This window comes from Gymnoscopelus microlampas (assembly GCF_963454915.1).
Source record: "Gymnoscopelus microlampas genome assembly, chromosome: 7".
Lineage (NCBI taxonomy): Eukaryota > Metazoa > Chordata > Actinopteri > Myctophiformes > Myctophidae > Gymnoscopelus > Gymnoscopelus microlampas.
Genome location: NC_139944.1, coordinates 33,766,378 through 33,781,542, shown reverse-complemented (window position 1 = coordinate 33,781,542; position 15,165 = coordinate 33,766,378). Strand labels below are relative to the sequence as shown.

Here is a 15,165-nt window from a genome sequence, read left to right as displayed (position 1 = left end):
TAACATAATGAAGGTTCTCTTGGTCTTTTTTTGTATTGTAAGTGCAAAACCCAGGTAATTAGCTCCCCTCCTCAGCAAGTTCCCATTGGAGACTCTTCGACTTGAGCCATTCTGTAATAAGTGCTATCCTCCCAGAGAGCTTCAGCTATCGATGCACACCGTTTAGCATTACCCACAACCAGTGGTGGACAGTAACAAAGTACATTTACTTAGTACTGTACTAATTAAGTACATTCTTTGAGTATCTGTAGGCTACTTTACTTGAGTATTTGAATTGTTGGATACTGGACTTTCATTCCACTACATACACAGACAAATTCACAAATATTGTACTTTTGACTCCACTACATTAAGGGAAAATGTGCATTATGATAAAACCACTTAAGCCATATTTCAATATAGCCTAGTGAAAATAAATAAGTATAATTAAATAAGTGTAAAATTAATAAATATGTGTAAAATAGCTCTATATTCTAATAATACTCATTGATATAGAGTGCTCAGTGACAGGAGTCTACCTGTCTCTCCTGCTCTATAGTAAACAGAAAATGCATTTTCAGTACGGGATACCTATTTCATCCAATCAGGAGAGAGACCTTGTACAGAATACAGATTAAACAAGGGAAATTGGAAGTGATGGCACTAAGAAATGAGCAGACACTATAAAATTGAAGCTGATAAATGGGTACTCTTTCTTGATTGGCTGACATTTCTTCTGTTTATTAAAGAGACAGGGAGACCCCGGTTACTGAACAAACACTCTACAGCAACGATTACTATCAGAATATAGTACAAATAACTTTCAGTTTAAACCAAAAAAATATCACTTATCATACCTTTAAGCATTTTAAAAAGCATGTACTTTGGAATACTTGAGTATTTCTTTAAAGCAAGTACTCCAGTACTTTAACTGAAGTACAAATTTGACAGAGCAACTGTCTTGTAGTTGAGTAATATTTGACCAGTGGTATCTATACTTTGACTCAAGAAATGGAGTTGAGTACTTTGTCCATCACTGGTGCTATCCTCCACAGAGCGTCAGCTATCGATGCACACCACCCACATTTAGCATAACCCACAAGACAAACCCTTACCCAGCGGTGGATACTCAAATGTACAGTACTCTAAGTAAATGTACTTTGTTACAGTTCACCACTGCCCACAACTACAAAGACAAATCTTTCACCCAGTGGACGAGTTGGCTGCTTACAGTAACAGCCACCATGGTCCAAAACCTCTCGCTATAGGCGCATTTAAGAGGTTGGATGTTTGCCTTTTGGAGTTCCTTCAGATAAAAACAAAAACATCCAGGACAGTGGAGGATTGGGACAGTCTGCTGTTGATGTGTGGTGCGATTTGTGCACTGTGTACATTTATTTATGTGTGTGTGTGTGCGTGTGCGTGTGCGTGTGCGTGTGCGTGTGCGTGTCTGCGTGTGTGCAGCATGTATGTGTGCATGTGTGTGTGTGCACGTGCGCAAATTAGCATGTGGACATGCATTGCCCTGTCCAGCAGCTGCGTTTATGGGTCCATAACCACTTTTTGTACTACCTATCTGTGTATGTGTGTGTGTGTGTGTGTGTGTGTGTGTGTGTGTGTGTGTGTGTGTGTGTGTGTGTGTGTGTGTGTGTGTGTGTGTGTGTGTGTGCGCGCGTGTGTGTGTGTGTGTGTGTGTGCGCGCGTGTGCGTGCGCGCGCACATGTTGCATATCATCTCTGTCGGGTGGAAACCGTTACTTTGCAGGAAAAGGAAAAAAGAACCTGTGTTCCAATGGATCCTTGTTAATACTTTCCATTGGTTCAATATATGTAAAACCTGCGGACAGAATTAACCACTTTCACTTTCAAAAGGCTCCAAAAGTAGCGGAAATACACAGATCTACACGCTCACGGCGCATGGCTTGAGCTTGTAGATCTGCTATTGCTACTTTAGTGTGACCATTCATTTACGAAAAAAAGAATAAAAAGGAGATACAAGGTTTCTGCCCGACAGTGACGATATGTATTTGTATTGTAATGTGTGTTTATGTTGATTCTTCTGTCTTGCTGATATGCGTGTGCCTCATGGATATGTGTGTATACGTCTGTCTGTCTGTCTGTGTGTGTGTGTGTGTGTGTGTGTGTGTGTGTGTGTGTGTGTGTGTGTGTGTGTGTCTCAGCTCTCTGCAGAGATAGCTGCGATGAGCTGCTCCACCTTGTAGGCCAGCTTCTGCTTCCGGGCCTGTTCATCCTGCTCCAGGGCTTCTGTGATCTAATACACACACACACACGCACACGGACACGCACACACACACACACACATCAGCACAGATGCTGCCGTGCCAAAGGCATTGATGCATGGCCTTGAAGTGCCCTATAAACGTCAATGTTACATTCAAATTATAGTGATGCTGCAATACATATAAATGAATGTTTGTTCTCTGGGGTCGACATTGTTTTAGATTAGTTTCAGTTTGACTTTTTCTTTGAATCCTCTACAGACGGTTTTAGCCGGCTGTGGTTATACATAATGGATTCTTAATCGACCTGCACCTGCCTCAATAACATTTACATAAATAAAAACAATAGCAAACAGACACATATCGCAAATGCAATCGCAAAGCTTGACTTTCGCCAAACAAAAGACTCACTATGCCAATAATACATGGACAGCCATAGCTGAATGGGTAGGAGAGGTCGTCTGGGAACCGTTAGGTCCCCGGTTTGTACCCTGCATGGTCTATGTGTTGATGTGGTTGGATTATATATGAAGCTTTATAGCACTGGTTCACAGGCATGGGTCAAAATGGACCCTTACTGGTCTGTAACTCTGAGAGTAAGATTAATGCTGTGGATTTTACAGTGTAAATTGTGGTCCTAGAGATAAAAAAAAAAAGGTATCCATGGCCTAACGCATATTGTCGCTGTCGGGTGGAACCATCTCGAGAACTGTTACTTTGCAGGAAATGTAAAAAAAAGAACCTGTGTTCCAATAGATCCAATGCAGTTAATATGTAGTACGTTCTTCTGAATACTTTTAATTGGTTAAATATTTATAAAACTCACAGACAAACTTAACCACATTAGCAAAAACAGCCAACACGTTGTGAGCTTGTACAAGCGTTGTACAACGTTTGCGCAGCACTCTTGTGCGATGAAGTAGGATATTAGTTTATGGAAAAACATAATAAGTTGAAATATGGAGATCCAAGTTATCTGCTCAACAGCAACTACATCAAACTGAGGGTCTTTGAAATTCAAGAGGGACAGAATCACTGCTTTCTAGTCTCACCTCTTGGCTGTACTTGCTGACGTAGGCATAGATCTCGTGGAGGGCACTGAGTACGTTGAACTCGTTGGAGTGAAGGCGGGCCTGCTCTGCCAGATAGGCATTCATGTCCTGATCGCTGATGGCAGGCAAGCGGTTGATGTCAGCATAGTACCTAGAGGGAGACACACATCACATGGTCAGTGTCCAGGCCAGGGAGCTGTGTGTGTGTGTGTGTGTGTGTGTGTGTGTGTGTGTGTGTGTGTGTGTGTGTGTGTGTGTGTGTGTGTGTGTGTGTGTGTGTGTGTGTGTGTGTGTGTGTGTGTGTGTGTGTGCGTGTGCGTGTGTGTGTGTGTGTGTTGATTTGAAGTAATATACTTGGCCCAAATGTCTGCAAGTATAGTAGAATTTTTCTGGACCTCAAAATTTTGTTTTTTAATGTAGCCTACTATATCAGCACTAATTTTCAATACAGAGGCAAATTCTATACCCTACGAAAAATATTTAAACGTTCACGTATTGCATTGCTACTTCGGCTCTGAATACAAGTGTGCCTTGAGATTTTTGTCCTTTCCATTGGATAGGCACAACATTTTTGAAAGCCACTGGTTTATAATGACATTGCACAATGGTATTTTCACACGAACGCGGACGCACACACACACACACGCACGCACGCACGCTCTCTCACATACCTCTCCACCCAGCTTTTGTAGTGTGGTATGTCCTTAGCGTAGAGTAACTTGGTGGAAGGCGAGTCCTTGCCCAGACGGTGTTCTGATGTTGAACAGGAGTCCATGAAGGTCTGGGCCACCACAGACAGACAGGCGTCTGTTATGCTGCTTTTATGGATGTCAAACACAAACTGTGGATTCTTGATCACGTTCACCCAGAAGCGCAGTGGCAAGCTAAGGACGAGAGAGAGAGAGAGAGAGAGAGAGAGAGAGAGAGAGAGAGAGAGAGAGAGAGAGAGAGAGATTTGACAGTTCAACATTTGAGAATATGAAACATTGCTCTTCCCATGAAATAATGTGACCGGGTGAATTGTGGTTGTACAGAGTTTGTCACAGTTGGAATAGGTCAGCTTTATAACCACAGTTGTGAAAGAAACCACCATGATGTCTGCCCCGGTAGGCATTAGAATTGATTGGTTAGCGGGACGATACCCAGCATGCATTGCGTGACTAATGTAGCTGAATGAAGCGCAATTCCAGTAACATCGCCCCTCCCAAATACACACCAAACCCATGCCTACACATAACCATTTCTAAGCTGTTTGTGCAATGCATCATAGGTACTGTTATGCAAACCGATCCATCCTTGTGCTACCTCTCTGCACCCAGCTCGCTCACCAGTTGCTCTTCCAGGTGTGGCGAACATCCATGTCATGGATGCCATGCTTGTCAGCCTGCTCGTCCAGGAAGTCAAACATGTATTTGATGGCGAGAGGCAGTGCGGTGCCCCGACACACCGTGCTGAACAGCGTCTCAAAGAGATCGTCCACAAACTTCTGTAGTGTGCCCTGCAGAAAACAAAACAAAAGTTTATAGATTAATCTGGTACGAATTATGGTTTCAGGTTTATTAAAGACCCAATCTAAAATGCCAGAAACAACAACATTTTTCGCACAAGTAGGCCCGTCCCAATTATTACCTATTCGCCTGATTGCGATCATTTTAGGTAATTGCAATTATTTCACATAATTGTCATCGGTTAAACCAACCGATGTTTGATTTTATTTATACAGGTAAAATCCCATTGAGATCAGAAATCCTTTTTTTTTTTTTTACGAGGGAGCCCTGTTCAGGACACACAACATAAACAATCACATATAAACAAAACAACTTAAAAACATTAAGTCAAGTGCAAACAGAGTCATAAGGCAGGAGAACTACTGTCTGTTTCACACCATTTATGTAGGGAAGCAAGTGCACTGTCCAATGGTGTCTGCCATCAGGTCGAACAGTAACCTTTTAAAAGTGCGATCAAGTCCTTAAGCTTCATATCAGTCTGCCAGTGATTCCAGGCTGCAGGAGCAGCGCACATGAAGGCTTGTTTACCAAGTTCAGTTGGAGCTTTGGGAACAGTGAAGTAGCAGGGAGTCGCTTGAACGTAGGCTGTACTGGTTTTGTGTTAAATGTACCCTCAAAGGTAAGGAGTAGGAGTGAGCCTGCGTGAGGCAAAAGAAGACCACCCAACTCTGGCATACAGGGCACAATGGTGGGTGAGAAACCTGCAGCCAGTGACAAACCTTAGATCACTGTGATACTGTATACCGTATCTAGCCAGTGCAAGCATTTGGCAGTGGCATGCATGCAGATCAGATTACCGTAATACAGTAGTGGAAGGAAGGTAGCTTCCACCAGTTTTTTCTTGGCGACAAAGGAAAAGCAGGATTTATTTCTGTAGAAAAATCCTAGCTTCAGTTTCTTTACCAGGTTTTCAAAATGACTTCCAAATGTTAAGTTGTCATCAATTAAAATACCTAGGTACCGTGAGACTACTTCAATCTGATTGTCCTGTAAGGTTACAATCTCAGAAGGGGAAGCCGCTGCCTTCTTAGAATTGGGGAGCAACATCAGTTTAGCCTTTGTGGTATTCAGCACACGTTTCAAGCTGTATGCCATGACCAGTAGAGAATTGTTTTCTGCCGGTGAAGGGTTGTTCAAAATTCTGTTGTTGAAATACTTCAAATAACTGTGGGGACTTGTGAATTGAACATCTTTTCTGTCTTTTGGCGTCTCATAACATAACACAATGTGATGAAAATAACTCAAAGTGAAGAATGGAACGGAACAGAGACTAACAAGACAGAACTAAGAGGCCAAAACCAAATGGAATGGAATGGAAAAGAACAACAACATTCTCCGTCAGAGAATGTCCGTGCTGGAAAACTGGTGATTTAATAACAAAAATAGATTCAATAAAATCCACGTGAACAACCAGGGTTCTAACTTGTATCATCCGTAGTGACAACAAAATATCACTTGCTCGCTTTTAGCACGACCGCTTTCCCTCTACACCAGAACAGAAGTAAACAACAGAACAATCCCATAATACTCTTTGCCGGCACGCTCAGCCCGCCAACCACTTAAAGGAACATACCCCTATTTATATAGCATAGGGTTACAGTCAGTGTTGATTTTTGATTTAGTCGATTAAAATGTATTTTGGTGGTGCCTTGATGGCGTCGTAATGGCTGATTACACTTGGTTGCATGCTGAAAATAGCAGATCTACAAGCTCGTAGATCTGCTATTTTCAGAGCGCAACACCCGAGCGCAACCAAATATAAAATGATGTGTCTTTTAGTTCTACTGGATATCTTCTCCACTAGTCCATCCCTAACATTTTACTCTAGTTTTTATTTGTTGACGAAATTGGCAATATATTTAGTCATAGTTTTAGTCATCGTAGCTTAGTTTTTATTTAGTTTTTGTCGTGAAAAAAGTTTTAATCGACGAAATCAACAATGGTTACAGTACTACCACTACTACAACTACTGCTACTATTACTACTACAGTACTAATGTAGAGGACTTCTAGGTTCCCTTCTTGTTGTTGTTTGTGTGAGTTGTAAAATTGTGCTCGTTTAGTCCTATACTCCCTCTCCTGCTGCAACTGACTCACAGACTGTTTTCCTTTTCTTTTTTTTATGTTGTTCCTAATTAGTTGTTTGTTTTCATTGTGACTCTTTTCTCTTTCCTCAGGCAGCGCCCCCAGGCCAGTCTAATAGCTGGATAGGGGTGCGTTAGAAATACAGAACCTATGAATCTATTAACCCATTCAAACCGGGAACGCATCTCATTTTTTGATTTCTTTGGACTATTAAAAAATAGCAGATATACAAGCTCATAGCTCAAGCTTGTACATCTGCTATTTTTGGGAAAAATCGTGGAAAATGTGTGCAAATCTTTTTAAAGCGAACATTTGTAACTCAAATCTTTGCTTCTGGGGGATTCTACAAATGTCTTCTAAATCCTAACTGTTTTTTTAAAAATGTATTTGGCCGTGGACCCCCATCTCAAAATATTTTGTTCCAGGGACCCCCTTAAGTTTTAACATACACAACACATAACATATTCGCTTTAAAAAATGTATTATTCAAAGATTTGCATGCATTTTCACTGTTTAAAAAAAATATAAAGAAATCTTAAAATGACACAGAATGCGTTCCCGGTCTTAATGGGTTAACAGAACAAACTAACGGTATACCTTAGTGGCCAGTAGCCTGGTCAGATAGATCTCAGACACCATCTTGCTGCCGCGCTCGCCCTCCTTCTGGTCGCCATGGTCGTGGTTCTTGACCAGGTGCCACACCTTGACGCCGCTCTCCAGGTCAGGGGTCAGCATGGGCACGCGGGAGTGAGGGCTGTCTGGGCTGGTGGGGGTGGAGCGGAAGTGAACGTCCACACCTGGAGAGAGGATGAAGAGTCCTGTTGCTTAAAGGGATAGTTCACCCCCAAAATGACTTTTTTTCTAACGATTAGTCGCCCCATGGAGACTTGAATATTTTTTAGTTTTTGTCGCATTCCTAAGCCAATAATTTGATGACCGGCAACGTTTCCGGTAGGAGACACTAAAGAGTCTCCTTTGTGTCTCCTACCGGAACTGCTGCCTACCGATCCGCTGGTCATCAAATTCATGGGGTGACTAATCGATAGAAAAGAAAATTGGGTGAACTATCCCTTTAATGCTTCGTGTCACGCACCGAAAAACAGCCGATCTACAACGTGTGAGCTTGTAGATCTGTTATAATTCAGCTATTTTCAAAGCTGTAAAATGTTAAGTCCTCTCAAGTGTAGTAATACAAACATGTGTGTGTGGCTGTGTGCGGGGTGGTGTTGGTGGTGGGTTATAACCTGAACAATTTAATATCTTTATGGAGGTCTTATTGTCCTTAGACAACAGGACGCCTTCTGTGATTTGTGGCCATGCTGGAAGCTCAGGCTGTTGGTGAGCATGTCATTTACAGGTACGGATTTATTTACGGTGTGATGACTTTCTCTCCACACAGAAGGAAGCAGGCCAATAGACTTCCTTCTGTGTGTAAATAAACAGTGGGCAGACGTACTCTGGTAGAAAACAGTGCTCCAGGAAACTGTTCACAACGAGGTCTGTGGAGTATCGTGTGTATTATGATTTAGATGGAGCCGGTGTTGTTTCGTTTTTTTGTATGTCTTTTTGGGGCATTTTGAATGCCACAAACCAAATGCCATTCACCTTCATCGTATTAGGGTGACGGGCAGTTAAGCTCTATGACAGAACTTTCCAAACCTTGGCAAAACACACCAAAGCTATCTATCTGTATCTGGATTCTGGATACATTCAGTAGCACTCCTGATGAGAGTAAATGTTTTTTAGTTTTTTTTTGTACTTTGGGTTACTTTGGGTTCCTCCTTTTGAGTTCCTACTATTAAAGTTCCAACCTTATCTTTGTATAATTGTCACTCACTAATGCTCATTATGAGATGGAACAATTTCCATGTACTCGCTCTGCATCTCAGAGGTGGGCTGTGGACAGTTCAAAACCCTGACTAGTGACTACATCATCGGTGGAGCTTCCAAGCTAATGCAAACTCCAGCTTTTCTCTTCCTGGAAATTAGCACGCTGAAATAGAAGCCATTGTTTGTGCAACAATAAATAAAATACAACGTTTCAAATGCTGTTTAATATGACCACAGATGATGTCAGGCGCACATTTTCAAACAATCCAGTCCGCCTGTGAGACACAGAGCATGTAGACAGAAATGTAATGTATAGTGAGCATCAGTCGGGACCCACATAAGGAGAAAAGGCATGAAAGAATTCAGGCATAATGTTGAGTCCTTTTTTTAATATGGTTTGATATGAAACTCTATCTATTATGCTGCCTTTCATAGCAATGGATCCCAAGTTACATTCATGAATGGCACACAGCATTGAGTTGCCTCTGAAGCATTACTGAGTACTGACCATATCTGCTGATGCTGCGTGGAAAGCTGGCAGAGGAGGGGATGTTGAAAGAGGACATCTGTTTGGGCACCAGAGCCACCACACAGCGCTCAGACACCTGATGGGAACAAGCAAAGCATTTCTATCAACTTATTGTAATCATACTACAAATTGTTCCTGTTGAAACAGAATTGTATAACTCCCAAAAACATAACATTCTCAGGCATTTAAGAAAAAGCAAAACAGCTTTAATTCAAACTGACAGCCATGCGTTTCTGAAAATCAATAGGATGTTTTGAATGTGTTCCAAGAGAGCCATTAGGGTCATGATACGTGCCCAAAGCTACAGATGAAGTAATGTATACTCCCTCAAACTACATGAAAACTAGCTGAAGATTGCAAAGACCTTCTGTGATAGTAACTAAAGACTGCAGCGCCCAGGCCTTGGAGTAGCCTCCACTAACAGAGGAATAAACCATACTTATCCATCTAATTATACCGTAGTCACCTTAAAGGGGAATAGCACTAATTTTCTACATTGAATGTCTTTAATACGCCTTAGAACTGTTGTGTGGAAATAAGATAAAAGTCCCCCCCCCCCCCTTCTATGTTGCCTAGAACTGGAGAATTGATTGAGGTCATGTGATCAGTGACATACGCAGGGTGTATTTTTGGCTGAGGGGGCGGAGCCAAAAGTACACCCTGCGTATGTCACTGATTATTATTATTACATAATTCCAAGCTTATTCCCAGACCCAGTAAAGTCTCAATTTGCCTTGCAATGGAAATGTGTCATGACGAATCGATAGCCTGGAGCGTGATCAAAACTCATTTTACTGCACACACATAAAAGACAAAATGTAAACACATTTTGTCTTCTTGGTTGAATTAGATGTGTGAGTATTGTGAAAGAAATGTAAAAGCAGGAGCTTTGTGTTAGCCCAGAGTCCCACAGTCTTAAGTGTAGGGCTGTGCAGTATATAAAAAATATATATATATCGACAAACCGCTTAAGGGGTAATTTATACTATGGAGCACAACGATTCCGTGCACAATTTTCTTTTTTTTTTGTGTTGTTTAGTTTTTACATTTTTTAAACTTTTCACCTATAATGATGACATGCCCAAAATAGGGATCAATTACTAATCGATTATTTTATTACATTATCAGTAATTGTTTATAATGGATTAAATCAATGTACTGTGCTAGTGCTGTGCTGTGCTGTGCTTCTCTGCTGCTCTGCAGCTTGCCACATACTGTATAACAGGAGGCCCTCAGCATGAGCAGAATAATTCAGGTGCCCTATGAGCCACAGATGAAACTAATACAATTCCCAGCTCAGCGGCAGAACAAACACTTCACCGCCTCCCAGGGAGATTAAACACGACGAGGTCAAAACCTAATATATGTCTGTACAGTGTATGAAACGCTTGCGGGCTTTTAAATGAGTGCATTCCATAGACACTAAAAAAATAAGTGCATTTGTGAAGTGCCTGGAAGAAGCACTTGCTCTCTCTGTCTTTCTGTCTCCCTCACACACACACACACACACACACACACACACACACACACACACACACACACACACACACACACACACACACACACACACACACACACACACACACACACACACACACACACACACACACACATCTAAACACTGTGGGTAGAAGTGGGGCGTCTCTCTCCTGTCTCTCGGGTGCGTGCTGCTGTCTAGAGGACACACGGAATTAGGAAGACTAGGACGATACCTGCACCACCTCAGACAGCAGAGGAAATCCAAAGTCTCACAGAAGATCCTGAAATCCTTCTGCTACCACTCAAAGCATTGTGAGGGGGGGTATCACTGTTTGGTAATAGCTCCTCTCGGGACCAGCAAGCCCTAGCAGAGGGTAGTGCGCTCGGCCGAGTCTCACCATGGGAACCTATTCCCTCCCCTCCATGCAGGGGTCATACTCTGGTACAGTAGGTGCTTGAGCAGAGCTTGAAGGATTATGAAGGACCACCGTGATTCAGGCAATGAACTGTTTGTGCTCCTGCGGTCAGGCAAACGCCTACGGCACAAAGCCGAGAGCCACATGCACAGAGACACTCAGAAAGTGTTGTTTTTCCCTCAAGTTATCAGAGCTCTGAGCAAAATGTCTTTAACCTTTATATACCTGCTCACCAAGAGAGTGCACACTGTATTATTTTGGGACAAGCTTTGTACAATGTCTTTGTACAAATTGTACCTTTTGGATAGTATCTAGCTCAGACTTGTCATAGTTCACCACATGATTTTGACTGCTATTTGCAATGTGCATACTTTAATTACTAACTTATTATTCAACCTTCTGCTGCAGGAATGTATTCTGTATATCTTCAGTGGCTAATTTATTCATAGATTAGGAGATATATTGTGTGCAAAGCTGATATTTTGGCCTGAGGAAGACAGTAGACTCTAGAGCAAAGGTAAGGAGGTCACTCAAATGCAAGTTTCAAGGCAATCCGGCCAATAGATTTGGAGACATCTTGTGTGCAAGTGCATATTTTGGCCTAATGGCGGTGCTACAGGAAAGGCCATGGGGTCACCCAAAATCAGAAGGGTTCGTGAGGGTGCAGAGCAAATTGCATGGCAATTCAGCCAGTAGTTTTTAACCACTTAAACCCCTGTAGTCTTAGAGAACTGGACTTGAGGTAAAATTGTACTTTGACCACTTTTTATGTCTACAGAACACCAAATCTCTTCGCCCAAAAAATAGCAGATAAGCAGATAAGCTCACAATGCATCGCAACGCGATGCATTGTGAGCTTGTAGATCTGCTATTTTTGGCTAATGTTCCAGAAGACGCTGGGCTGGGGTTCAAAGTGTTTAAGATAATCATGATATGATGGAACTGTTGGATCAATGGACAACCATCCAACCTGACTAACAAGGCTAAAAGTTGAAACATATTCTAGTACAGTAGTAGGCTATAGGTGTAACTGTGCAGCGTTTCTTTTGTTTTGTTTTGTAAGATGAGTGGTGAGTATACTGAAGCAGACCTGGTAGTGCATGAGTGTGTTGAGTCTCTTCCAGTCACACTCGATCTTGGTGGTGATGTCCTCATCCTGCAGAACCACCCGTGCTGTCCTCCCCTGCCGCCACTCTGCACAACACAAACCACATGGTTTGGTACAGTGTTGGATGCATATGAGTATACACAAACCACATGGTCACGTACAGTGTTGGATGTACTATGTGTATACACAAACCACATCATTTGGTACAGTGTTGATGAATGCATGAGTACACAAACCACATGGTTTGGAACAGTGTTGAATGCATGTGTATACACACAAAACCATATCATTTGGTACAGTGTTGAAGGCATACAGTATGCCCACAAACCACACAAACCACATCGTTTGCTACAGATCCTCATGCTCATAGCGTGTTGCATTGCGACATGTTATGAGCTTGCAAATCGTCTATTTTAAGTATAAATGAGTATAAATCAGGATCAGTGTGTATCACATGCCCTCTTCTCCAGAAATGTGCAGTATCAGTTTCTGGTGAGTGTAAATCTGATCATCACGGCTACAGTCAGCGATGGTTCTAGGATGTAGGGCTGCAACTATTTAATTTTCTTCGAGATTCATCGAATAATCAAGAAGCGTATTATTTTCTGGTTATTTTTTTATCAGCGAATGAATTAGCCACTCAAGCGTTTTATTGTACTCCAGATCTACAAGCTCACAACGCATCACATTCCAGGGGATCCCTGCAGGGTGGTTCCAGGGGGTCCCCAGCTAAATCAGGAACAGTTTAAATACTTGAGCCCTATTTTAGTTTATGGCTGTTGGAAAATAGCAGAACCTATGATCCTAGACATGAACATGTTTGATAAGCAACTGTATTATGGTGTGATGGGGGAGCAGTGTGTCTCACCTAGGTCCATGTCTGTGGCCCGGGGCCGCTGGGAATAGGGCATGTTCTTATACACAGCATCTAGGATCTTCTCCTTCACCTGGGTGATGGTGTCACAGTTCAGAACCTTGACGGGGATCTCAGGGCTGTTCTCATTGTCTGGGTTCACACAGCTCAGTGTCTGGAGAGGCAAGGATAATGATGGAGATAGAGAGAGAGAGAGAGAGAGAGAGAGAGAGAGAGAGAGAGAGAGAGGGGGGAGAAGGACGGTGGCAGAGGGAGGGAAGGACAGAGATGAAGAGATGGTGTAAAACAGTGCTTCTCAACCTTCTTTGAGCTCTGGACCACTAGAATATTTCAAACAAGCCCTCAAGGACCACCCCAGTGACCCCACCCCACCCCACCCCACCTCCCCGCAACAATATAGCTGTACACAGTATATTTAAGAAAGCATAACACAGTCATTTCTATTTTTGTAAAAATGAGTTAATATTTAACATTAATGAGCTTAGCGACGGTTTTATACTTCACTTAGTTGCACCTGGGTGTCGCACACCAAAATTAGCCAATGTACAAGCTCACAACGCGTCACATGGCGAAACGTTGTGATCTTGTAGATTGCCTATTTTTGGTGAGACACCAGAACATTACAAAGTATATTAAGCCTATAACAGTCATTATTTAATTTATTTTTTATCACACTACGCCAAACATTGTCATATATTTGGTGGAGAAATATTAGCTCAACAAATTTTGATAACATATTTTTTAACAAAGGTACAATATATATATATTTCTATATATGTTTTCTAAAATTTAAAAAACTGCAATCATGCCATGGACCAATAGTGGTCCGTGGACCACTGGTTGACAAACAGTGGAGTAAAAGAGGAACAGAGACAGTGGGAGAGAGGAAGAGAGGGAGGAAGAGGCTGCAAGCTCCAAATATCCTCACTACCTCGAGGAGCTTGGCCAGAAATGCAATTTCACACGTCCAGGATCCGGGTTGTGCTGTTGCTGTAGCAGGCAGCATTAGATGAGTAATGAGACACACACTCTCTGACATGGGGATCAGGAGATGTGTCATTCTGCAGTAGTGAAAAAGTAACTAGTTTCTACTCTCTCCTGTTGTGACTGACTTGTCTTGTTGTCCTATAGTCTAGACTTCTTTGTCTTGTCCGAGGTCTTTCTCTTTTTCTATTTCTTCTCTCTTTCTCTGGACTGCGAGCCCGGATCAGTGTAATAACTGGATGGGGGGCACACTACAAATACCGAACCTAAAACCTATACAGATATATAACCTATAACTAATAAGTATCTTTATTCAAGGACCGTACTTAACAACAATTGTCAAGTAATTTTACTTTACTTGCGTATTTCAAATGTGTTATACTTTTATACTATATTTTGATGCCAGTACTTTTGTACTTTTACTCAAGTAAAATTTTGAATACAGGCCTTTTACTTGCAACAGAGTATTTCTACAGTAAAATAAAAATACTTCTTCCAAAACTGTCTTACTGCCACCAGATGATTCTGCTGTTACACTGATTCGCTAACAACTGGCTTGATTTGAGAAGCAAGGTGAAAATCATGCAGTGTTTTTAGTTTTCTCTAGTTCTGTGCTACCTCCAAGCCAAACCTACTAGGGTGACAGGTTTGGCTTGGAGGTAGCGGTAGGTGACTAAAACTTGCTGTCAGGATGGTGTTATCCTGTCGTGACTGCAGGACGGCACATATCATATCTACACCTGCCAATACAGGCCCTTGAGCAAAGCACTGCATCTAACAACATGTGTGGGTTGCCGGTGCAGTGCTAGTGTAATCATGTGTTATGCCCTCTCTCATAGAAATCTGTCTACAGATTACGTTTGAAATAAGCCACATTTACAGCTTCACGTGTTTTGGCTCTGCATAACTAAAAAAATAATGTGACCTCATCTTATGTTTAACAAATTCAATTATGCAGGATTTTCCAGAGCCGAGCGTAATCGAGAAAGAAAGAGATTAATCAAGGGAATCATTATGACTCTTCGCTGATTACGAGTCGCTTTGTAAACCTCATTGATTCTGCTGTCAGCTCGCGTCTGCTTC

At 42.0% G+C, this 15,165-nt stretch overlaps 1 protein-coding gene across 1 annotated transcript in view; it reads right to left on the bottom strand.

The window, feature by feature from the left end:
* Window positions 1-2,154: 2,154 nt before the first annotated feature.
* The window catches only part of LOC311049121 (plexin-A2-like), a gene marked incomplete at both ends in the record, with an annotated part of 97,294 nt that continues 84,283 nt past the window's right edge, over window positions 2,155-15,165 (bottom strand). Inside the window, 8 exons of the mRNA XM_084062591.1 lie at window positions 2,155-2,250; window positions 3,271-3,421; window positions 3,942-4,154; window positions 4,599-4,768; window positions 7,460-7,659; window positions 9,201-9,297; window positions 12,207-12,310; window positions 13,093-13,252. Coding sequence (XP_083918717.1) covers window positions 2,155-2,250; window positions 3,271-3,421; window positions 3,942-4,154; window positions 4,599-4,768; window positions 7,460-7,659; window positions 9,201-9,297; window positions 12,207-12,310; window positions 13,093-13,252 — 1,191 coding nt within the window. The remainder of the gene's footprint in view (window positions 2,251-3,270; window positions 3,422-3,941; window positions 4,155-4,598; window positions 4,769-7,459; window positions 7,660-9,200; window positions 9,298-12,206; window positions 12,311-13,092; window positions 13,253-15,165) is intronic.